General features: G+C 48.7%; 1 protein-coding gene across 2 annotated transcripts in view; it reads left to right on the top strand.

The window, feature by feature from the left end:
- Positions 1-25835, top strand: part of Tcf7l1 (transcription factor 7 like 1) — a 168959-nt gene that overhangs the window by 129426 nt on the left and 13698 nt on the right. Inside the window, exons 4-5 of one of the 2 annotated variants that reach the window (XM_041638084.1) lie at positions 16121-16204; positions 16490-16531. In XM_041638084.1, coding sequence (XP_041494018.1) covers positions 16121-16204; positions 16490-16531 — 126 coding nt within the window. The remainder of the gene's footprint in view (positions 1-16120; positions 16205-16489; positions 16532-25835) is intronic. The other variant, XM_041638094.1, reaches the window with a different exon arrangement.

Below are 25835 nucleotides of genomic sequence, written 5' to 3'. Positions count from 1 at the left end.
GCTTACAGTTCAGAGGTTTAGTCCATTATCATTACGGTAGAACGTGGCAGCATCCAGGCAGACATGGTGCTGAAGAAGGGGCTGAGAATTGTATTTGGAAACGGTTATGATACCATTAACTTTAGATTCCTAGGGTTTGAAGCAGAGTCTTACGTTGCTGCGCAAATGCTCTGCATGAGCCCTGTCCTATACAGCACAGACCATCCGTAAACTCGTGAGCTTCCTGGCTTTACCCAAATTCTGCAACTACAGATATTCACATGGTTTCTGACTCAATAAACGGTGTTTGTTGTTTTTGTTTTTCTGAGACAGGAGCTAGCCTGGAAGTTGCTATGTAGACTTGGCTAGCCTCAAATTCACAGAAAGCCTCTGCCTCTCTCTACCTTTCCCTGAATGCTGGGATTTAAGGCATATAGCACCACTCCCAGCCCTCAGGGGGTATTTAATGGAGTCTTACCCAGCCGGTATATTGCCTGTTGATAGGGAGGCTGCTTGTTTCCAGGCTTCACTGCTTTCACTGGGACCAAACCCAGATCAGGGACAACCCCGGGAGCAGCCCGCTGGTTGCCTTTGGATGCATTCCCCCAGACTGGCGGAAACCTTTCCAGGAAGGAGTACTTACACCTCTCATTCAGTTACTCCTGAAATGCCCTCCCCTGGTCACCAAGCACTTCTCACAGACAATGAGGTGTGTCAAGTGCTATGGTGACCAGAGCACACACAAGCTTCCTGTCCCCCAAGAAGCTTAGAGGGGGAAAGAGAAGAAATGCTATCCTAGGAAGTACAAAGGCAAGAACACTAGGAAGTAAGTCATCTCAAGGTCAGGGCTAGAGAAGCAAAAGATGCTTCGGCAGCCAATAGACAGGACATCCTGGCTAGCTAAATGATAAAAAGTGAGAAGCCAGTGCAGGGTAAGGTGTCTGCTGCTTTGACCTCGTGTGCACCAGAGGATGGAACCTTGGGCTTTAGGCGAGAGGCAGTTACAGCCTTTGGAGCTTATGTATGTGCCTCTCTCAATACATATATGTGTATTACACGTGTGTGTGTGTGTGTGTGTGTGTGTGTGTGTGTGTGTAGCCAGAAAGAGGGCTCAGGGGATAAAGGTATTTGCCACCAAGCCTGAGGACCTGGGTTCAATTCCTAGGACCAACATGATGGGAGGAAATCATTCCCACAAGTTATACTCTGATGACCACATAAAGACTGTGGCACATGCTTGTACATGCAGACACATATGCAATAAAATGTTATTTAATTTTAAAAAAGATATTTTTTAATTTTAGGAAGTATACATATGTTTTGTCTATGTGTGTATATGTGCACAATACATACTCTGTGCCTGGTACCCTCAGAACCAGAGTAGGGTGTTCGATCCCTGGAACTGGAGTTACAGATGGTTTGAACTGCCTTGTAGGTACTGGAAAGTGCATAAGAATTTTACAAGAGAAGGTGCTCTTAACCACTGAGCCATCTCTCCAGCCTTTGAAGTCTTTAATTTCTTTAAATTAATTTAGGTGCATGGATAGTTTGCCTGCGTGTGTATCTGTCCACCAGTGCCTGGTGCCCACGGAACCAGAACAGAATTTGTGGGTGCTGGAAATTGAACCTGGATCCTCCAGAAAAGCATCCAGTGCTCTGAACCACTGAGCCATCTCTCCAGCCCCTCTAAATTATTTTAATTAAAAAAGTCATATATGGGGGCTGGAGCGATGGCTCAGTGGTTAAGAGCATTGCCTGGTCTTTCAAAGGTCCTGAGTTCAATTCCCAGCAACCACATGGTGGCTCACAACCATCTGTAATGAGGTCTGGTGCCCTCTTCTGGCCTGCAGGCATACACGCAGATGGAATATTGGAATATTGTATACATAATAAATAAAAAAGTCATATATGTGTGTATACACACATCATAGATATGTGATGTGTGTATATATATATAATGGAATTTATAAGTGACAGTATCTGGAAAATTAAAATTTTAGAAAATATGCACATATATACTTAGTAATTATATATAATTTAGTAATTATATTTTGTTTGCTAATTGCAGTACTGGGGATCAAACCCAGATCCTTGAGCATGCTGGACACTTTGAGTTCATTAACATAAACCCTCTGGGGACTCACTGAGATGAGTGTTCATTTCATGGAATGAGAAGGCAATGATGGCGTAGGTTGTGATATAATGTACGTGGAGTCTGACGTACAGCCTGGTCACCATCAACAGTCATTTCTTAGCCTTCTGGCCATTCTCATTTCCTGTGCAGGAAGCTGTGCTTTGGGCACCTTTTTCAGGGGTCAAGGCACTGTGTAGGGGAAGTCACGGGTTTTTCTCACCTGTCGATCAGAGACCTCTGCTAGGACTGCTCACCTATGGAGGGGTGCTCTGGACACCAAGGGCCGCTGACTTTGGGCAGGCTTTACAGTTGGCATGGCGCAGAGGCGACTCGGAGGGGCCCTAGGAGCTCTGTTTGCTGGGAGCCAGCCGTCTGCTGCCTGGCTGTTCTTTTGTGCTGTGTGTTTTACTGGTCCCAGATAGCCACTTCCTGTTCCCTATTGACTTTACACAGACCCTGCTTCCTTTCTCCTCAATACCTGGGATGTTTTCCAGCTCCTCCTCCCACCAGGGAAAATCCATAAACTTCAGAATTCCCAGACCTGCTTTTGGTCCCCGGGCTCTGCAAGTTAGGGCTGTTTCTTGCTTCTCAGTGGCCTTTTCTGTGAACCCTTGCTCTCTTCCAAGAATGTTTTTGATTGTGCCAGCCACGAGGAAAAGGTTTGCGGGGGCTGGCTCTTGCTCCTGCTTCTTTCCAGACAGAATATCTGTTATCTACCATCAGTTCTAAATCAGGGAACATAAGTGTCACAGCTCCTCACAGTGACTGTCACCCACTGTTAGAAAGCCACCTGGTATGCTACACTGAGCACTCTGAGCTCTCATCAGCCAGGACTGGGAATTATTCGGTCATCTATTAGCAATGTCTTACATGGTCCTGGAAAGGAGTACCCTGTGTGTGCCCCATGGTTAATGTTCGAAGATTGCAGGGTTAGGCTGACATTTCTAGAAAGCAAAGTAAGGTCCTTGCACCTTTAAGGTAATCTATAATAGGACAAGGCCCTGTATCCCCCTGCTGTCCCACACTTAGCAATGAGGTTACAGATATCCACCATCACATCTGACTTTCTCCTGAGCTTCCTGGATCAAACTCAAGTGGCCAGGCTTTCGTGACTAGTGGTTTTTACTCCCGACCCATCGCCAGGCCCATTTGTTTAGTTGTGTGGGTGCTTCTAAAGGAGCGTGAAAGGTGGACCGGCAGACATGGGCTGGTGGCAGAAGAGTGTGGCGCTGGAGAGAGCATTTGGGACCTTCCCAGCTTTCCCCACCTCTTCCTCAGTAGAGACAAGCAAGATTCAGACCTTCTACCTGCTCTTTTTCAAACCAAGTTGCTTAAGCTAGACATGTAGCTCAGTGGTAGAGTTCTTGCCTAGCACCCACACAGCCCTGGGGTCAATCCCCAGCACCGCATAAGCCAGGTCTGACTGCACATGTCTGTAATCCCTGGGAGATGGAGGCAAGAGGATCAGGGGTTTAAGACAATCTTCAGCTAATAGCAAATTTGAAGAAAAAAATTTCAAAAAAGAGACCGGAGAGATGGCCCCGGGGTTAAGAGAATGCACTGCGTGTGCAGGGGGGCCCTAGTTTAGTTCCTAGCACCCACACCCGGCAACTCCAGCATCAGAGGTGCGGTGTCCTCTTCTGGTCCTTGCAGGTACCTGCACGTATGGACACATACCCACACACAGACTCACAGTCTCACATGCATGCACATAATTAAAACAAACACACAAAGAAAAAACAGGTTGCCACTCTAAGGTTCTCCGCATATAGGGAGAATAGCCTAGTGCCAGGCACACTTTCAGAAGCGTCTAGAATCCTGGAAGTGTCTACTACCAGAGGGAAGCAGTAAAAGATGCTGTAGTAGACTTTGAGGGTTCTGATTGAGTAGATGGGGGGCGGGGAGGCACAAATCTGGGGCTGAAATTGAAGATTACTTTTAGCAACTTTGTTTCCTGCTGCTAAATACATGGACCTTGTTTAAGAAAGAAAAAGCAACTGAAGCAAAGAACAAAAGCCGAACAAATCGCCTGAAATGCTAAAAATCTCAGTGGTGACATTTTAGTGAGTGTCCATCCAGCCTTTGTTAGCTGACTTTTCTCCTGAGCACTTTGTCCAGGACGTTTAGTTGGGTCAGTAAGTCAAGCAGAAGGCATTCAGAACCTGCAAGCTGCTGGGAGGGGGTGGGGAGGAACACAGAACTTCCGGAAGGAGGTGTGTCTCCCCAGAGCTGCCTGGTGAGCAGAGGCCTGAGAGCTGACCACTAAAGGCCTTGGGTCTGCACAGTGGTGGGAGAGAGAAGCTCACCTGGAGTGCTGGGGAAGTCCTTGGGCTGTGGGGTATGTGAGGGGAGGATGGAGGGCAAGAGAAAAGGAGGGCGTGAGGGAAAGGAGAGGAGCTGGAAATGAGGGAGGAAAAGAAAGAGAGTGAAGAAAGAAGGAAAACGGTACAGGAGAAAAGAGGAAAATGGAGGAAGAGAAAGGAGGGAGACAGGGAGGAGGAAGCAAAAAGAAGAGAGGAAGAGGATCTATACGAGCAGCCTCTAGTTCTGCCCATGTCCAGTGCTCAGAGGACTGAGTTGTCACTGCTCCTTCTGAAAGGAGCATGCTGCTGCAGAAAGATGTACCTGGCCATGTGTTCTGGTCTCCATGACAACCTCAGGCCCAATCAACTAGGCACCACATGTACAGCTTTCTAGCCACCTATGAATGGAATCAATAATTCTCCATGTCAGGACAGGCCAAAGAGCCCCCTTCACCCTTGCCTACCAGCAGTGGTGTGTGGCCAGCCATTTGGTACCAGGCCAACGATTAGCATCTCTTCCCACTGCCTGCAGTGACTCACTATGGTCTCTCGAAACCAACTGTGGTGGGAACGTTCACACCGCAGATACCACAAATGCTACACAACAGACTTTGGTGTTGGACTTCAGTTTCTGCTTAGGAAGCAGCAGTAAGGGTTTCCTGGTGCACCGCTGAGTAGGACCTCTCCCCCACAAAACACTAGAGCTGTTTGAGTCCCCAAACTCTGCTGACTCGTCCCCATCTCTGGGCAAAGTACAAGCTCCCCAATTGCATAGTTTCTTTTCCATTCCAACAGGATCTTGCTTTGTCACAGGCTGAACTTAAACTCCTAGGCTCACCCGACCTGCTTCAGCTCCTCAGTAGCTAAGGGAAAAGAGCTCCTCAGTAGCTAAGGGAAAAGAGTGACATCTCTCTCTCTCTCGCTCTCTCTCTATATATAATTTGTTTACTGCAGAGGGTTGCATAGAGGTCAAAGGACAACTTTGGGCATCATTTCCATCCCTCTACCATGGAGATACTTGTACCTGCTGAGCCATCTCACCCAATCACTCCCTACATTTCTTAAATGCCCAGTGGTCACTTGGTCCTCTCCACCGTGGCCGCCACACTGGAGTGATTGCTCCTCCAGAACACATCCTGAGACGTGAGGTTCCCCCAGATGAGCTCGTAGGTGGTGTTCAGCTGGACTCCTGACTTACAGAACACCTTGGCATGCCTTTGTTTTCAGACCAACAACTGCCTTTCTTTTGCTTTTCTTTTTCCTCCTCTAGTCGGCCGTCTTGTTCAGGTCTTGTCTTTAGATTGATAGAGTAAAACAGCCCTGGTCTCTAGGTGAGGCGACCGAGTCCAGAGAGGTTAAATGGGTCCTGGGCCTCTGCTGTTCTCTCTGCATTTCTCCTAGAGAGCCTGCTCTCTGCGTCAGACCTTAGCTCATGTTCTGGTAGGAGAAAGCCCCAGATCCTCTGGAACAGGAGACACGAGTACCTGCAGGTCACTTGCTACAAGGTGGCAGAGCATGGTTTACAAGAAAGCTGAACCTCACTGTCCCACTTATTCACCGCATCCGCCATGGAATGTTTGTGGAGCACCTCTGCCTCCACAGCTTCAAAAATATTTGTTGACTAAACCTTGGGATGAATCAAAGAGGGACAGAAATAAAAGTTATTTTGTTAGTTTAAAGCGTTAAGAAAAGGTCTGGGTTTTTTTTTTATGACTTTTTATTTATGTGTGAATCTCTCTCTCTGCGGGCGTGGGTGCGTGGGTGTGTTCTGGAAGCCTGAAGAAGGATCGGTGCCCTGGAGTTGGAGTTCCAGGTGATCGGGTGCTGACATCGGAACTCAGATCCCCTGGAAGGGCTGGAAGTTCTTCCTGCTGAGCCATCTCTCCAGCCCTAGAGTATGATTAAAAAATAACTCCACAGAAAATTATCTATTGTATTAACTCCAGAAGTAGCTTATTATACATAGATCCCTATGGACTTAAAACTGAATTTATTTCAGAGGACACGTCTATCCACCAGCCTCTGGAAGGACCGTGACCTTCTGCACTGAGGTGGACTGAAGAGGCTGTGTTGGGATCTAGTGCCGTCTGGTACATTTACGCAAATGCTTGACGCCACTCTATTAAAAAAAATAAGAGATGTAAGAGTTAAAATGTGATGTTTGATTTTTCTTTTTTTCATTACCCTTCTTCAGTGGTTTCTGAAAATTAAATACTTTTCCCACTTGGGGAGGTATTTTTGACTTCCTGCTACTGTATTTTCCTCTTTAAAATATTTACTTATTCTGTTTGTTTGAGAATGTGTGTGTGAGTGTATGTGTGAGGGCACCCATGAGAGGACATAGCATCCTGGAACTGCCCAGGTCCAGTGCTCAGAGGACATAGCATGAGACAACATAGCATCCTGGAACTGCCCAGGTCCAGTGCTCAGAGGACAAAGTTGTCACTGCTCCTTCTGTGAGCTGTGGCTGTGAGCCACCAGGTGTGTGCTAGGAACTGACCTCAGGTCCTCCGCAAAAGCGGCCAAGTGCTTTTAACCACCGAGGCATCTGCCCAGCATAGAACAATCTATGTGTGGGAGATGAAGGGCCATTCTCCCAGATGCCGTACGTGTGGGGGCAGGCGACTGAAACTCATGGTTATCCCACTGCTTCAGCCCTCCGAGTGCTGGGAGTAGAGGTGTGGGCCACCACCCCTGCATAGATAAAGAGTCTTAAACTGACTTCTAGGAATCAGCAGGGTTGAGCAACATAGGCTCCATGCTGTCTCTCCAAATCCTAGCAGTACTATACGAGTCACTCCGTAGTAGCAACCAACTGCTCACGACTAAATGGGACAGTGGTGGAGCACACTTTAATGCTGCCCTTGGAGAACATAGTGAAACACTGTTTGTCCCACCCCCAACTCCCAGGAAAAAAGTGAAATATCTCTAAAGGGTATACTGGCCATCCAGGCTGTTGGGTTGACAGATGGCTCAGCACAATTGTCAGGACAAAGCGGGTTAGGATTTCAGGACTTTATTTGCTGTCATGGCTCTAAAGGAAATGTCTTCCCACAGACTCATGCATTTGAATGCTTGGGCTCCAGCTGGTCGTGCTGTTTGGCGAGGAACCTTTGCAATGTGGTACCTACCTGGTAGAGGTATATCACCTAGGGTGGCCTTGAAGGGTGAACCCACCTCTGGTTCCAGTCAGTACCCTGCTTCCTGCTTCCGGGAGCTGTACCACCTGCTGCCCAAGACTCTGCCACCCGTTATGAACTGAAACACCCCTGCAACTGTGAGCCCAGATAATTCCCTTCTTTGCAGACATGAGACACATAACTGAACAGGCATAAGCCATGAGGGGCCCAGAGGACAAAGTATACAAACAGTACCCACCGTGGGAAATCTAGGGACACTCCAATGGGGGCAGCTGAGTTGTGAGGTAGCCTTGGGTCTGGGATTTGCTCAAAGCTACTTTCTCCCAGGTAAGAGATGTGTACTGGGAACCAGAAGAACAAAGTAGGATACTCAGGTCCAGCCAGAAGTTACAGATAGCTGGGGGTGCCAGGCAGTGAGGGTTGCTTAGCTTGTTGATTTTATCCCTGGACCACTGACTACAACCAGTGTAAGGACAGGCTGGCTGGTTGGTGTTTCGTAGGTGGTACAGGTGCAGTGAGGGGCAGTGAGCTCATCCACTGTGGAGAAATTGGCCATTGCTCCACATTGTCCACTTGTTGCACAACTTTCTGTGGCCAGCTGCCTTTAAAAGGGAGAGGAAGGGCTGGGAGGTGGCTCTCTGAGGACTGTTTACCATGCAAGCATAAGGACCAGACTTCAGCTCCCACGAGGCTTAGCTTAGAGTCACTGGGGAGGCAGCGAGTGTGTCTCTGAGGCTCATGGGTCAGAATGCTCGCCCAGTGGGCCAGCTCCACGCCTTAGCGAGAACCCAAGTCTCAAAAGCTAAGATGGCCTACTACTGAAGAACCGCATCCAAAGCCCCTGAACACATTCTCTCTCTCTCTCACGCACACACACACACACACACATGCACATACGTACATGTGATCTCAGCGGGGGAGTGGGGCTGGGTGTGGTAGAGCATACCTGTAATGCCAACACCAGTATTCAGGAGACAGAGAACGGTGAGTTACTGTGAGTTGGAGACAAACTTGTGTTTTGACTTTTTCGGGTTTTTTGTTTGTTTGTTTCAAGACCAGGTTTCTCTGTAGCTCTGGAGCCTATCCTGGAACTAGCTCTTCTAGACCAGGCTGGCCTTGAACTCACAGAGATCCACCTGCCTCTGCCTGCCAGTGCTGAGATTAATTGCCTGAGCCATCACTGCCCGCCTGAGACCCTGTGTTTTGAGATGTTTCACTGAGCGTGAAGCCATTTGAGGAGGGAAGTGTTTGTTCCCCCCGTCTTGTCGCCTGGTGACAGCGTCTGTGGCATCCTTTCAGGCAGCTTTAGGAACCCTTGGACTTTATTCAAGAGAGCCCTAGCTTAAGGTCGAAGGAGTCCTTGTTCACCAGTGGGGACCAGAGAGGCAGACAAGGCTTGTTTCCTCACTGGGAAGCTGGGAAAGACTCTGTCCTCTGCCTGTGTCCTCTCCTCTGCAGGAGAAAGTGGAGGGCTTCCAGGAGCTGGAGTTCGGGAGATGAGTGTTTTCCTTGCTCCCCACACAGAGTGTTCTCCCCTGACTGCATTCTGTAACAAGAAGCCTTGATTTTTCTCTGGTGCAGAGACTGTGGGCGTACCAGCGAGTCCTGGACTCACAGAGCGGGGTGAGGCAGGGTGGGCCTGCCTGGCGCTGGGGCCCTCACTACTTTCTGGGAGCCTGAGGGTTAATCTCTATAGCTCATTGGCAGCTCTGCCTCGGTCCAGGGCATGCTGGGATTTCCTCCCAGCTGTTTTACATCATGAAGATTTGTGTGTTGGGGAAATTCCAGGGCACAGCTGCAATTAATCTGCTGCAGGGTCCCGGAGCAGTGTGGGGATTGTGTAGGACAGGTCTCCGCCCCGCTGCAGGAAAGCGGGCTCTAGCCTCTAGGGAACATCCTTCAGAGGGACCCTTCCCCAGGCCCGAGTCGAGCGGAAACAGCCCACCTGGCCAAACGCTTAGCCCAGGGAGAACTCTGGGAAGGAGTGAGAAGCAGAAAGAGGCAACAGAACATTAAGGAAAAGAGGCACGGCACCCCTCTAAATCAAAGTAACATCCAGACCAGCACTTGTTAGAAATGTCACCCAAAAGAAAATGACTTGTCCGCCTTTGCTTAGGAATGTGTCACTCTGGTCAGCATTCCACAGAAAAGTACAAGAAGGAACAAACCCTGCTAGCCTCTTAGGGTCCTGTCCCCCCACCCCACCCCACCCCACCCCAGGAATGCAAGAATGCTCCAGGTAGGAAAATCAGTCTCTGTGGATGCATCTCACAGATGAGTCAAATCAGAAACCACGTAACCGTGTTTGGTGGCTGCTGAGTGAATTCAACGTCCGTTCCAATGAGAACAATGTGAAAATAGGACTAGAATCACCCTTCCCTAACGAGGTGAAGATAATGCCAGGGCTGGGGAGATGGCTCCAGAGGTTAAGAGTGTTTACTGCACAGTCATGGGGACGTGAGTTCAAATCTCCAGCAGTCATGTTAACAACAACACCTGGAGGCTGGGGAGGTGGCTCAGCCGGAAAGGCACTCACAAGCCGAGGACCTGTTTGATCCCCAGAAGCCACATAAAGGTGGAAGAAGGGAACCAATTCCCCAAAGCTGACTTTGCCTCACATGTGGCACGCATACACACACACACACACACACACACACACACACACACTGATGATAAATAAATAATTTTGTTTTGTTTTTGTTTTATGAGACTGGGTTTCTATGTGTAGCCTTGGCTTTCTCAGAACTCGATCTGTAGACCAGGCTGGCCTGGAACTCACACTCATCCACCTGCCTCTGCCTCCTGAGTGCCGATAAATAAGTGAATTTTTTAAAGTTTTAAGTTGGGTGTGAGCACACGTGCCTCTGTGACCTCAGCGCTGTGGTGAGCAGAAACAGTGGGATCTCTGGGAGTTGCTGGTTGCCTGTCTAGCTGCAGTGTAGTAAGCAACCCTGTCTCGCTCAAGGATCGAGCAGGATATCTGACCTCCTCCTCTGGCCTCTGTGCATGGGTGTGCGCCCACACACACATGTATGCACCACACCCGTTCACGCATGCACACATAAAAGTAAACAAAAAGATTTTTATTGCATTTATTTATTTAGCGAGAGTTGCAGTGGGTGGGGGAATTGTCACGGCACGTGTGGTGTTGAGGTCAGAGGACAATTTTCAGGAATCAGTTCTCGCCTTCCATCTTGAAGGAGAGCCCAGGGATCAAACTCCAGTTGTCAGGCTTGGTGACAAGGGCCATTACCTACTGAAACTACCTGGTGGCCCCAAACACAAAAAGGTAACATTCTAAACCACAGACTCTCTGTACTTCACTATAAACCAGAATAGCAGGTTAGGTCCCCCACCAGTTTCCAAGACTCCGTGAAAATGGGACCTCGCTGTCAGCCCCTCTTATGTGTCACAAAACATGGTAGCATATTAAAGCAGTGTTTGTAACCTGAGGATGGTGGCGGCGGCGTCTGTATGAATATCGAAGAGGTCCTTAGTCATAGACAGCTCTCCAGAATAGCTGGCCTTGTCGCTCAGTCCCGCAGTTGCATTGATCCCTTGAAGACCCGGAGCTTTGCCTTTTCAATGGCCATCCCAGGAGAGGGGGTAGACGGGCCAGGTTCTGAGACATCAGCTGCCCCGCTGCCAGCTGTGCTGCTCTAGGCGTGAGCCTGAGCCTCGGGCAGCTTGTTGGATGGAGCTTAGATAGGGCTTGGCGGAACCTGTTTTAATTTGTCCACACTCCATCATTGTGCACAGAGCCTAAGCTCAGCTACACATCACTTAATCCCCACAGACATGCTCCACCCATGCGCAGTGACCTCTCGTGGGAAACTCTGCCAAGAAGCGCTTTCTTGGCACTGGGGAGATGGCTCAGTGTTGAGTGGGTACTGCCCTTTGCAGAGGACCCGAGTTCACTTCCAGCACCCACAGTTCATGGTTCCCACAACCACATGTGATTGCAGCCCTGCCTGCTGGGGGTACCCACACACATGTGCACAACACACAGAGAACACAATTACAATGAAAAGTAAATGAATAAATAACTTTTTAAAAAGCTGTTTCTTTCCACTGGGCATGATCTAGGCATTCAGAACCACACAGATGCCTGCGTATTCCGAGTGCTGGCATGGAGTCACCCTGCTCTTGCCTTTTGTTGCCCGGATGGGAAGCATTTAATACCCTACTCCTTGTGCTGCAGTCTGAAGTCTTTCTAAGCCATTCCACTGTTCCCTGAGCCTTCAAATTCTGCCAGCCACCCACAACTCTCTTCAAAATCTTAAAAAGGAGGCTAGGGAGATGGCTCAATGGTTAAAACACTTGACACACCAGCATGAGATCCAGAGTTCGAATCCCCGACGTCCATGTAAAAGCTACGCTGGGGTAGTGGCCCAGCTGTAATCTCTGCATTTGGGAGGCAGAGATGGAATTCAGAAAGCTCTGGGTTCTGCTGTGAGATCCTACCTCAATATATAGGGGAAGAGCAATCGAAGACACCTAGTATCACGAGAACCAGGCAAAGAGGGTAGTGCAACAGAGTCTGTTTGGCTTCTGCACGTGCATATACCTCCACACAACACATGTACACCATACACAAGTTTTAAATTGATAAAAGGAGAACTAAAATAGTTCCAAAATGATCCCCTGTTTTCCCAGGCCTAGGCTTAAGACTGGTACCGTCTAAGTTTCCCGTTCTCAGTTAACATTAGCGTGTGAGCTGGGCATGGTGGCACGTGCCTGTGGCACCTGCATGGGACACTGAGACACTTCCAGCTCAGAACGATGTCTCATTAGACAGATAAAGCAACAGAAAGTCAGAGCTCTTACTCTGAGTGTGTGGTCTTGTGAAACTCTTTACTGGGAATGTATGTGTAGTAATGACAGCATATACATACCTGACATCCGCTCGGTCAGTGAGATGAGCCCTCATAAAAAATAAAGTAACTGCAGGTCAATTCCTTGGTCACTAGAATAGCAATTCCCACAGCAGGCAGCCCCACCCCTGCCCCCATCCTGGGAGACATTTGGAAAAGTCTGAAACATTTCTTTTCTTCCTTCCTTTCTTTTTTTTAAAAAATTTGTTTGTTTGTTTTTTGAGACAGGGTTTCTCTGTGTAGTCTTGGCTGTCCTGGAACTAGCTCTGTAGATCAGGCTGACCTGGAACTCACAGAGATCCGCCTGCCTCTGTCTCCCAAGTGCTGGGATTAAAGGCGTGCGCCACTCCTGCCTGGCTCTTTTCTTTTCATGTTTATGAACATTTTGGTTCCTTGCTTGCGTGTGTGTGTAGGTGTGCGTGTGTGTGTGTGTACGCATCATGTACGTTCAGTGCCTGTGTAGAACAGAAGAGGGTATCAGGTCCCCTAGATCTGAGTTATAGGCAGTTGTAAGGTGCCCTGCTGGTGCCTGGATCCAAACCCGGGTTTTCTGCAAGAGCAGCACATGTTCTTAATGGCTGAGATATCTCTTCAACCCTGACTTTGAAACATTCCTGTCAAGAGAGGATGGGAGGCTGCTGAGGCTGGTGAACTGCTGGTGTGTGAGGCTAGCCCCTCTGCTGGTGTGTGAGGCTAGCCCCTCTACAATAGAATCACACCGCCCATTATGTCAGTCATTAATGCCAAGGGGAACAATACTGCTCGCCAGTCCTAAAGCCAACTGTGTGTGAATGCCCAAAAGATCACCTACAATGTTATTTACAACCTCAAACGTTGCCCCAAATCAAAGTTCAGATTGTTTTGGCCCACCCCAGTAGGATTTCAAGCTATCCCTGGGACAACCAACAAGGGCACATGTTTTTATAGCTCAGTGGGAAACCAGATCGTGATAGACCCGATGCGCTGAGCCTCCCCTGTTGTGGTTCGTGTTAGGGTGATAGAGTCTGAGATATTTCCCTTTAGCCTCAGGTGTTTGTTACTGAGGTGTCGTTTTTTTTAAGTGATCAAACATTTAGGTTGTTGCCTCTGGAAGACGTTTGGTTCCCAAAAGTCCTGGCTTCTGCAAGCCACTGCCCTAGAAGAACATCGATGTCCATATTTCCATTTAAGCTCTGGGGGAACGTCCGTCAGGTGTGTTGGAGGCCGGTACAGTGGAAGGGGTCTGAGAGCATCCCACTGGACATAGTGCTTGCCATGCAAGCGTGAGGACCAGAGTTCGGATCCCTAGCACCCATGTGAATCCCAGGTAAGCGTATGATGACTCACCTTTGACTCCAGGACTCAAAAGTGATCCCAGAAGCAAGCTAGTTAGCTAGACTGGACAGCTCTGGCTTCGCTGGAGCCATCTTGCCTCGGTGAATAAAGTAGAGGGATTGAGGAAGACTCTGATCTGAGGTCAGCGCCGCCCCCCCACACACACACACATACAGAGAGAGAGAGAGAGAGAGAGAGAGAGAGAGAGAGAGAGAGAGAGAGAATATGTTCTTGATCATAGAGCTGTGTAAGGAGTGGATTTTGATGTAATAATAAAAATCCTAGGCTCATGCTTTGACACACTTGGTCTGTCCCTTCAGCCAAAAGCCTAGGCTGGTGCCCCTTCCTGCTACTAGAAGGGCTGTGTGCTAACCTGTGTTCTTTGAGTGGGTGTGTTTTGATTTGTTTTTATTATTCTTTCAGGAGTTGATTCTCACCTTCCACTTGCTAGGTCAGGATCTTTCTTGTTTCTGCTGCTGTGCCAAGTACTAGTAGGCTAGCTGACCCTAGGAGCTCCCATGCAATTCTGTCTCTACTTCCCATATAACAGTAGGAAGTAGGAATGCTGGGGTTATAGATGCATGCTCCCCAATGCCGGTGTGTGCGTGTGTGCGCGCGCGCGTGTGTGTGTGCGTGTGTGCGCTTCAGGGTTTCTCAATGCCTTTACCTGTTGAGCCATTTCCCTGCCCTATTTGTTTATTTTTTGAGACAAGGTCTCATGTAGCCCAGACTGGCCCCAGACTTTCTATGTAGTAGGTGGTAACTTTGAACATCTGGTTCTTCTAGCTCCATCTCCCCAGAGCTGGGATTATAGGCAGGCATTACCACTGTTGGCTTACATTTTGAGAAGCAAACGCAGAGTCTCATGTATGCTAGAAAAACATTCTGCCAGCCTGAGCTACATCTACAAGCCTCGCGGGTGCCTCTCTGAAATATCGGCCCCTACCCTGTTCGCCCTACCCAGCTCTTTTCCTGTCCTAGCGAGTTGTTCCTCCCTCCCCTGTGAAATCCAAGAGTGATGATGACTCAAAGGCTCTCTGAGTCCTGCTGAACCTCCCCTTCCTCGCAGAACTCTGGTTCTCAAGCTAGTCTCAGAAATTCTGCACAGACGCTGTCCCATTGGTCGGGTGCCCAGAAGCACCCCGTCAGTGTTGACTCTAGGACAACGTGCTTGCTTTTGCTCCTGGCAAAGACTAATGGTTTGCTTATGAGCATAATCGCTGCCATTTATCAAACATCTCCCACGTGCACGACGGTGTTCAGTCCCTGACATGGTCCTGCTCCTGCTAACAAAGTGAGTCATAATAGCTTGCCCCACAGGTGACAAAACAAGACTCCAAATTGTTAAGTCATTTGTCTCGGGTCCCAGCCCACATCGGCTGAGTGGTATCTATATCCGTGGATGCTGTGCCGTACCAATGCTAAGGAAAGGTTTTTCCTCTGAAGAGCGTGTGCGCATGAATTTGTATGCACATGGGTATGGAGAGACGTCCCCGCAATCACGCATGGCAGAAGGTGGAGTGCTGGGTGATATAGGTCCAAGCTTGAGAGACAGTACCCATGAGTGTGGATAGACGCTGGGTGTGGTAGTACATACCTGTAATCTGGGCGTGCTAGTTTTAAAGCACCAAGATTGATGCGAATTCAAGACCAGCCTGATCTAAATAGTGAGTTCCAGGCCATCCAAGACTGTGTAACAAGACCCTGTCTTGGTTTTTCTTTTGTTGTTGTTTTTGTTTCTAGGTTTTTGAGCCAGATCTTATTCTAGACTGGCCTCAAATTTGTTACATAGTCGAGGGTGACCTTGAACTTTGGATCCTCCTACCTCTACCTCCCAAAAGCTGAGATTTCAGGCCTGGCACCACCATGGCCCATATAAGTGGTGCTGAGAGTTATGCCTAGGGCTTTGTGAATGCTACGTGAGGACCCTCGACCACCTGGACCGTATACCCTGCCCAGTCCCATGCTGTATCCATTTGTTTACCATTCCCACAAGTGTGTGTCTTGGGGAACGCCATCAGTGATGCTGCAGGAGATGGAGATGGGCCAGGCAGGCCCTCCACTGGGGAATCTCCACTCCGATGATCTGACTTCCTCCGTATGGAGAATAACGAAGCCTTGGGCTTCGCATTGGAATGTATCCATCCTCTCCCCACTTAAGAGTTTAGCTGAGTGATTTACTATCTGGCTTCTGGCCGTGGTAATGGGATGATGGTAGCAGAGTGACTATGTTAGATCTCGTGGCAGTGGCGGTGGTTTCCCCTGTCCAGGGCCTGTGGGCTTCACATAGCTGGTTACCTCCCTGCGAGCCCTTTCTGTGCCTGGTGCTGGAGAGCCTTTATCTTACCTTCTTCATGTTTTCTGTCCCCTGTGCAGTACCTGCAGATGAAATGGCCTCTCCTCGATGTCCCCTCCAGTGCTACAGTCAAGGACACGAGATCACCATCGCCAGCACACTTGGTGAGTCTGTTTTAGCAGCCTGGGCCCCCCTGCCCCTGACTCCTTTCCACCTTCCAGAAGCTTCCTGTGTCTCTCTGGTGTCTTGCTTTTCTTTCTGTGCTAAAATAGCTGAAGAGGGCTTCTTAACAGAGAAGGGCTTGTCTAGCTCACAGTTGGTGGGAGCGGCTCTCTGGTGGGGAAGCCATGGTTGCAGGAGCCTGAGGCAGCTGCTTATGCTGCCTCCCCTGTCAGGAGGCAGAGCATGATGGATGCTGGTGCTCAGCTCATTTTCTCCTTTTTGTTCAGTCTGGGGATCCTGCCCGTTGGATGGTGCCTCCCACATTCAGGGTGAGTCTTCCCTCCTCGGTTAAATCTTTCTGGAAACACTCTTCCAGACGTACCTGGAGGGTGTTTCCATGGTGATTGTAAATCCAGTCAAATTGACTATGAAGATTAACTCTCACACTGTGCGGGCACAGCCAAGGGTTAACAAAGAGGTTACCTCTTAGACACCATCACCTTCTCGTCCACCTCAGCACATAGGCACGCACCACCTGGGATACTTGATTGAAGACACATGGCCTTGACCATTAACCCCTGTTCTTCCTGAACACCTGCTTCAAATCCTTCTCCACTTCCTATGAACAAGGAGTCCTTTCTGTCCAGTTGGTGCTCCTTCAGAACACCTCCTCTCGTCCCCAGAGCTGCAAGGCTGCAGTTAGAGAGGCTCTTCTCTGCCAGCTGTTTCAGGAAAGCATCCATTAAAACCTGGCCAAGGGCTCCTCGGCACAGCTGTGGTAACGTCAGCCTTGCAGGACAGTGGGGTCCCAGGAGGGCGCCTCATGGCCTCATGATGCAGAACTCAAGTCCAGAGCATATAAAAAACAGTGCTGGAATATAACCCTTGCATTCCATCTTCCAGGAAGCAAGGAAGGAAGGCTCCAAGTCGATGCCTGCCAAGCTATCCGGTGTCAGAGTCTCAGAGTCACAGGGGACTTCACCTTTCTCAGCCTGTTCACTTTACAGAAAGGAGGCTAGGGCCTTCTCACTGCCCGCCATACTACTGTAAAGCCTCAGGGAATCCATGGTGATTTCTGAAGCTCTACTAGAAACAAATTTAAAGATCTATGAAAGCAGAGTATATCAAATAAAATGGCCTCCATGTTGCCATCCCTCACATTCCCCCTCTTGCCGCCCTTATTTTACAGCAAATCCCATGCGTATTATTTTCTCACACAGATATACTGATAATCCTTGCTCATTAAAAGCTTAGAGGCCAGCCGTGAGGAAGAAGATACACACAGAATATAAATAGAGGTGCGGTGAGCCTGTGTGGTTTCCAGCCATCACGGGACCAGCTTAGAGTGGCAGAGCCCTTGGTAGTTTACAACATGATGTCATGTGTGGTTCTCAGATGACTGTCACCACCATCTGTCAGGACGGTATACAAGAATAACCATGGAGGGCAGAGTCAGCCACCCAGGTTAGTCTGTCCCAAGACGTGCAAGGAACTAGTGGCAAGTTCGGTATCCTGTCACCAAAGCATTGAACAGTTGTGCCACCAAAGGGCCACGGTGGCGCTTCTGGTCCCCAAGGTCCTGTTTGGAATGGTGAGCATGAGGTAGAGGTGCCCTCTAGTGGCTGGAATCAAACACAGCGAAGGCCCTTTAGTTTTCTTCCAGTGTCCGCCTCTCAGCCCACCCTCGCCCATCCTGTGGCACCCCAAAGCCTACCGCAGCAGACCCCAAAATGTCAGTGCTTGCTGCGCTCCCTCCTGTCCAGGGACTATCTTTTCACAGGTTCCTTTGCGGAGGCGCGATTTCCCTTTCGAATCTAACACGTATTTCTGGATGTTCCATCCTCCCTGTGAGCATCGCCCTACTTGCCGGCCTTAATATCCTCAACCGCACTTCCCACGCTTCCGCTGTGACAGCGTCCCTGCCAATCCGTGCCTGGCTCAGCTCTAACTGCCATGTTCAGTCATCTCCTTGCTCTCTAGGCACCACGTAGGTGACATCTGACAGTGTCGAGCACTCCCACTTCCTTGGCTCCAGGACACTATCAATAATTCTCAATATTGGCTCTCTTTCTTTCTAGCCCCTTTCCCTCAAATAAACCAGGCACTCGTGGGTCTCTCAGAGAGACAGAAAAGTGTGTGGAATTCCTAAACTCTGGAGGAGCTTCTTGCAGTTGCAGCTGCCAATCACCCAGCCACTGCAGATGCGTGCTCCCTGTCTGTCACAGCACAGCACAGGAGAGGGACAGAGGGCCCTTAGAGAAGCTTGAGCTGTCGGTACATAGTGCTTTATAGATAGCAAAGTGGACAATTTCCCCAGTAAATTTCATATTATCATACTCTATATTCTAATATTGCAAAGCGAGGAAGCCAGAGAGACGGCTCTGTAGATGCTGCCATGCCTGATGTTTGATTCCAGGGACCTTCTCAGTAGTAGAGACCTGGTCCTATAAATTATCCTCCAACCTCCACAAGCCAACTTGAGAGAAAGGAGAGGGGAGAGAATTTAAGTGTAATTTTAGAAAACCCGGATGGACTGGGCATAAACAGACAGATCTCTGTAATGAACCCAGAGTCCAGCAACTCCTCCAGACTCTGGAAGGAGGAAGACTTGAGGTGTCTGGGGAGGAGGTGGTGGTGGGTGGGGCTGTCGCTGCCGAAACCCCTGCTTTGCTTCCTTCTCTTCTCGAAGCTTCTTGCCAATTACCTCATCTCTCTTTGCCTCAGTTTCCTCATCTATTAAATGGGGATTATAGGCGCACTGACGTCATAGAGTTGTCCCGAAATGAGCCAGCGTGCTGTAATGAGTTCAGCATTGTGCCCAGCACAAAGTAACTCTTCACTAAGGGCTTCCCAAACCGTCACCACACTACACTGCCGTTGCCGCCACCACTGCTGCCTTTGCTATTGTTAAGAAATTAAGAGAGGGAATGAACAATTAACATCGCGTTTAATTAGCAGAACTAAGAGGTAATGAGGGCCTGAATTAGGTGCCAAAACAAACGGACAGATTGCGAAGGTAATAGAGATAATGAGCCCATAGAATTTAACATCTTAATCCCCCAAGGATAGGATTTAATTGGACTGGGGTGGGGCTAGTATCTTAGTGTTTTAAGCTCCCCACGGCGACTCTAAGGGGCAGCCAGAGTTGAGAATCATTCCCATAATTGCAAATCAAAGACAGGAGGCAAGGGAAAGAGGCGCTCCCAGCATCCCTAATGACTTAAGATGACTCCTTGTCAAGCCCGAGGGTGTGAGCAGAACCTGAAGTCTCTTAGGTCCCAGTCACAGAAGTTGGGGGATCGTTTCTTTTCTTTTCTTTTTTTAATTAGAGAAATGAAAACACTCTAGATTATGAAAATTTAGCTTAGATCAGAAGTAAAATATTTGAAGACGTTTGCCCAGGGAGTAGGGCCAATGAAGAAAATAGGCTACATACTTGCAGAGATTTGGTGAGTCATGCGGAGTCTGTCAGAGAAGGGTGTCCAAACAAGTCGGAACCCGGCTGTGGTGGGGGTGGGGCTGAGTGGTGCTATTATTACTATTTACACCTTGAAAACCAGCTGGGGGCGGGAAACAGAGCGTCGCCTCTATTACTGGTTAGTTTTCCTGCTTTGCTTTGTCGATTTTGATTTTTATTTTATGTGCATGAGTGCTTTGCCTGCCTGTCTGTGCACCATGGCCATGCTTGGTACCTCAGGAAGCCAGAAGAGGCCGTCAGGTCCCCTAGAGCAGTGATTCTCAACCTGTGAGTCACAACCCCTTTGGGATCAAATGACTTTCACAGGGGTCGCCCAAGACCATTAGAGAACACAGATATTTATATTACAATTGGTAACATTAGTAAAGTTACAGCTATGAAGTAGCAGTGAATTTTATGGTCGGGGGTCGTCAAAGCACAAGGAACTGTATTAAAGGGTCACAGCATTAAGAAGGTTGAGAACCAGAGTTCCAGATGGTTGTGGTAACCGTGTGGGTGCTAGGCACTGAACCCAGGTCCCCTGCAAAGCAGCCTGTGCTCTTAACCACTGAGCCATCTCTCCAGTCCCCAGTGTAACTATTATGATATTTGACTGCCATAATCTCACCGCTTGGGGTTGATTGTGCTGACATGCCACTCTCTTCCCGGAGCACCGAGCAAAGAAAAAACCGTATCTGCTTTGTTCATAAGCATTTACCCTGCATCTTCCGTATGCATAAGTAAAATTTGTGAAGGAAGTGGGGAATGCTCTGTGAGAAGGTGGGCGGTCCTTCTATCCATCTCTTCACTCCAGGGTCATCTCCTCATTTGTAACGATAAGTACCGTGTGTGAGTCGGGTGTGGGGGCGCACATCTGCAACCCCAGTACCTGGGAAGCTGAGGCAGGAGACTCAGAAGTTCAAGCCAACCTGGACTACATAGCAAGGCTTGTCTCAGAAACACACAAGAATAAAAAAAAGCATTATGTACACTTGTGTTGCTTGAGAACGTACCAAAGGGGATAGAGGAAGGCAGCGGGCATCTATACCGCTACATAGACTGTCATCTGCGTGTATGCATGCGTGTGTGTGTGTGTGTGTGTGTGTGTGTGTGTAGGCATTCACTGCCACACTTGGTTTCTAAGGTTCAAGAATTGAATTCAGGACCCCTTCCATGCTCAGCCAGTGAAGGTGCCTGCCACCAAGCCTGACTGCCTGACTTCCATCTCCGAGATCCTCGTGGTGCAGGGAGAGAAGGGATTCCCGCAAATTGGCCTCTGACCTCCACACACCGGCACACACTCACAAAAAAATAAACAAAAATGTAATTAACATATTTTATTTTATTAAATTTATTTATTTATTATATATACACTTTCCAGGATACAGTGCCAGATCTCATTATAGATGGTTGTGTGAGCCGCCATGTGGCTGCTGGGAATTGAACTCAGGACCTCTGAAAGAGCAGCTAGTGCTCTTAACCTCGGAGCCATCTCTCCAGCCCTGTAATTAACATTTTTAAAAGAGCAGTGTTACTCATGGAGCAAGGGGGGAAAGGCTCATGAGTTGAAAAAGAATAAAGCCTGCAGCCCATGGCCAGCATTGCTCTACTGTTTTAATAGTGAATACCCTGTTTTATCATTCTGCATTGAGTCATTCTCAGAAACAAATGAGAGAGCTTCATGTCAAATGACTGGCGGCTGAATCAGTGCCTGCATGCTTGCCTTCTAAGGACCACATCTCATTGCCCGAGCCCCAAACCCCGAGGTGGAATTACCTTTAGTATCATACATCGCAAGAGGTGTGTGGTGGCTCACGTTTGTAATCCTCACTCTCCAAGTGTTAGGGTAGGGTGGCCAAGAGAAGCCACATAGTGAGGCCCTATCTATTCATAACTATGTAAATGAATGACGTTTGTATGTGGCTATGTGTGACCCTGTCTATCAATTCATAAGCAGATAAATAATGAATTAATGGGTGAATTAGTGTAATTTATGTATTGCTTCTCATCTCACCAGATCACCTATGTAAATCCAGAAGTCTGCCGGGCGGTGGTGGCGCACGCCTTTAATCCCAGCACTCGGGAGGCAGAGGCAGGTGGATCTCTGTGAGTTCGAGGCCAGCCTGGTCTACAAGAGCTAGTTCCAGGACAGGAACCAAAGCCACAGAGAAACCCTGTCTCGAAAAAAACCAAAAAAAAAAAAAAATCCAGAAGTCTCCGAAATCCTTAACCATGTTTGGCTCCCCCGTTCTCCTACACTCATTATACTTCTTTTTACTTAATATTAATTTTTTTTATTTTCATGTAGCTTCAAACTTTCCTAGCCAAAGCTGCCACACACTTTGCTTCCAGATCTTCAAATCCAGCTCCTGCGGTTTCTCCCTCTCCCTTCCTCTGTATATGTTTTTCCCTTTTCCACTTCTGGTAAGTTGATAGTAACTTAGAAATGTGATCTCTGAACACTTTAGGTTTCTTAAGAACAAAAATGTTTGCTTAAATAACCGCAACGGAGTTATCAAAACATCGAGAAAGGAACATTAGGGCCTGAAGAGAGAGCTCAGTCAGTAAGAGTGTGTGCTGTATGATCATGAGCCCCTGAATTCAAATCCCAGCCCCCACAGTAAAAGGAGGAAGGATGGGATCATGCACGTGTTCCTGTGACCCCAGTTTACAGCTTAGCTCCAGTTTCAGGGAGACTAAGTGGGGAGTGATGGATTAGGATACCCCAGGTTCTCTTCCGGCCTTGGTTCACAAAGGGCCTTGTGCATAGAACATAAAAACAAAAGAAAAACAGAAAGATTGACATTTCACACAATTCCCTAGCTGTCATAGTTAGGTTTCTATTGCTGTGAAGAGACACCATGACCATGGCAGCTCCTACAAAGAAAACATTTAATTGGGGCTGCTCACTTACAGTTTCAGAAGGTCAGTCCATTATCATGATGGGGTGCATGGCGGCATGCAGGCGGGGGGGGGGGGGGGGTTGCTGGCTACATCTTGACCAGAAGGCAGCAGGAAGTCGTCTGTCAGTCACACGGAGGGACTCCTGAGCGAAAGACCTCCAAGCCCACCCCCCACCATGACCCATTTCCTCTGACGCGGTCGTACCTCCTAATATAGAGTCATTTGTTTTCCACCCAGCACGTAGTGCACAGAAGGAACGGCTGTGCCTTCCATCCTGACTCCCATCTCTGCTCATCTGTTGGGTTTCATTGGTGTGACTTCTGTTTCCAGTCAGCGCAGGGCCTCAGCCTGCCTTGTTTTCCTTAACTCTCACAGGCAAGCTGGTGGTTTCATTGCTGGGCTTCTCTGTTGGGCTTGTTTTGTTGAGTTATAGCCTCTCATAGTCCAGGCTGGCCCCAGACTTGGTATTTTCCCAAGGATTGCCCTGAACTTCTCATCTTCCTTCCTCTGCCTCCCAAGTGCTAGGATTACAAGTATGCTCTGTTTACTCAGTGAGCAAGATCAAACCTGGGCCTTCATGTGAGATGGGCCAGCTCTCTGCCCGTTGCCCTGCATCACCGGCCAAACCAGCTGTTTGCAGGTTGTCCTTCAGTTTGAGGCTGTCTGACATTCCCTCAATCACGATTGTGCACTGTAGGCAAGAATGCCACTGTGTCAATGCTATCTCCCCATCCAATCAGGAGCAGCCCATTGTGTTAGTGCTGTCTCCCCGTCCAATCAGGAGCAGGCTCATTGTGTCAATGCTCTCCCCGTCCAATCAGGAGCAGGCCCACTGTGTTAGTGCTGTCTCCCCGTCCAATCAGGAGCAGGCCCACTGTGTTAGTGCTGTCTCCCCGTCCAATCAGGAGCAGGCCCGCTGTGTCAGTATGGCCCCATATTAGAGGTGTTGGCTTTGGGATTAGCTGGTGGCAGGTATTTACCCCCCACACACACACACCCCACACACACCGGTCACTAACGAGTGCTCTGTGGGAGAGGACTTGAAGTTGTGCCTATCCTTTCCCACACATATTTACCCATTGAGTCAGGACGGCCATCAAGATTTAAAGGCAGGGACTGCCCCATTCCTTCTGGACTGGTGAGCTTCCTCGTGGTGTGGAGACCCCCAGGCATAAATTGATTTTCGCTGCCACTTCCTAACTGTAATTTTGCTACTGTTATGAATCGTAATGTTTTCTGATGGTCTTGGGTGGCACCCACGGTCATTTGAAAGGGTCATTTGTCCCACAGGTCGAGAACCACTGTTCTATTCCTTTCTACAATCGCACTTTGGCGTTTTTGAAAAACTTACTCCTCCTACCCGCTAACTTTCTTGTAGAATAGAATCAACAACGCACCAAATCAAATTTGCGCCCTTGATAACAGAGATAAATAAACCGACCAGTGGGGGTCAGTGAGACGACTCAGCGGGTAAAGGCCCTTCTTACCGTGCTTGAGGACCATGCGGTGGAAGGACTGAATCTACTTATGTAAATTGTCTTCCGACCCCCGACACCCATGCTGTGGCACACACATACGCACAGGCGCATGACACATACACACAATGGTTTTATGGTTGTTTTGTTTTGAGATACTGTCTCACTCTAGTCCTGACCAGCCTCAAACTCAGAGATCCATTGTGCCAGCTAAAATGGGCTTTCAGGATGAACTTTGTGATTTTAAAAATCCTGGAAACAAACAAACAAACAAAATAGGTGCTGGAGACATGGCGCAGGGAATAAGAGCACTCTGTTCTTCCAGAGGTCCTAAGTTCAATTCCCAGCAACCGCATGGTGACTCACAATCATCTATAATAAGATCTGGTGCCCATTTCTGGCCTGTAGACATACATGCAGGCAGAATACTGTAACAAAAATGTTCATTTCTGTACAGCTGAGTGAAAATACGATATTTTCTAACAGTTTGAATTGCAAGGCTCTTTAACTGTTTTCCGTTGCTAGTCTTGGAGAAAGAGGTCTGCCCTCAGGGAGGAGGACTGAGAGTTTGAATCCAGCCTGGATTACAGGGCAAGGCCCTGTCTCTAAACTCTTCCCGCAAATGCACACAGGAAGGAATGGCAGCACTAACTGAACAATAAAGTAACCGTCTGTTTCTCTTTCTCCCCTGCTCCCAAGAATGGGAAAGCAAGGGCTCTGGTCAAGAAGGATTTACCCAAAGGATTATATTAGTGCTCCGACTCACAAAGCCTTCAACACAGACCCTTGCACAAAAGGACCTGAAGGCGCATTCCAGTTCCCAGAGCATCTTATCTCTTACTGCCCTGCAGGTTCTTGCCTTGTCTTTGCATCTTTCCTGGCCTGCAGCATGGTCCTTGTCAGGTCTTCGGGGTTGGAAAATTTCCTTTTGGTTCTTGGTGTTATGCTGTTTAGAGACATGGTCTCGCTAAAGAACCCAGATTGGCCTCAACTTCATTTATTTTTAATTTTTTAAAGGTGTGTGTGTGCGCGCGCGCACACGCGCGCACAAGCTCATAAGACACCTTGTGGGAGTCAATCCTCTCCCTCCACCACGTGGGTCCTAGCAATCACACTCAGGGCCTCAGGCTTGGAGGCCTTTGCCTGCTGAGCTGTTCACTGCCCTGACCTTTTGTTTGGAAAGCCAGGCTTACAGGTGTGATTACTCATCTTGCCCAGCCTATTCCAAGTGGTTTGTGCTCAAGGCACTAGAGCTTGAGCCCAGGGCTTTCCCTGTGTTGGGGTGCTGTGCACTTCCTCCTCCTGCTCAGTCCACTGACCACTGCTAGGTCCCCAAACATACTAAGATGCCGCCCACCTCGAACCACTCCACTAATGCTCCCATGCCAGAGTGCTCCCCTCCACCTCTGCCTCGTATCTAACTCGCTCCCGCCTTCAGTCATTTTCTTAGTGACCCGGAAGAGCCCATCTGATCTGCCTTTCCCTTTCCGGTCGACTTTTTTTTTTCCCCCAAAGTGTTTATCAAACACTTCCTACAACACTGTATTACTATACCTTGAGGACCGGTGCTTTTGTCTAAGTAGATCAGGTTCTTTTTTGGAAAGATTTCTCTGTGTGTGAGCATCTGTGTCTGCATGAATTTATGTACCCCACATATGTACAGGTGCCCTTCACGGCCAGACAGCATCAGATCCCCCGTAGTTTTCACGTCGGCACCATGTGGGTGCTGGAAACTGAGTGCAGGACCTCAGCAGATCAGTCAGTGCTCTTATCCACGGAGGCTTTTCTCCAGCCCCA

Source organism: Microtus oregoni, unplaced genomic scaffold (genome assembly GCF_018167655.1).
Source record: "Microtus oregoni isolate MIOR12 unplaced genomic scaffold, Mior012 000002F_ref0000024, whole genome shotgun sequence".
Lineage (NCBI taxonomy): Eukaryota > Metazoa > Chordata > Mammalia > Rodentia > Cricetidae > Microtus > Microtus oregoni.
The sequence above is the reverse complement of the archived record's forward strand: the minus strand, read 5'-3'. Positions and strand labels throughout refer to the sequence as shown.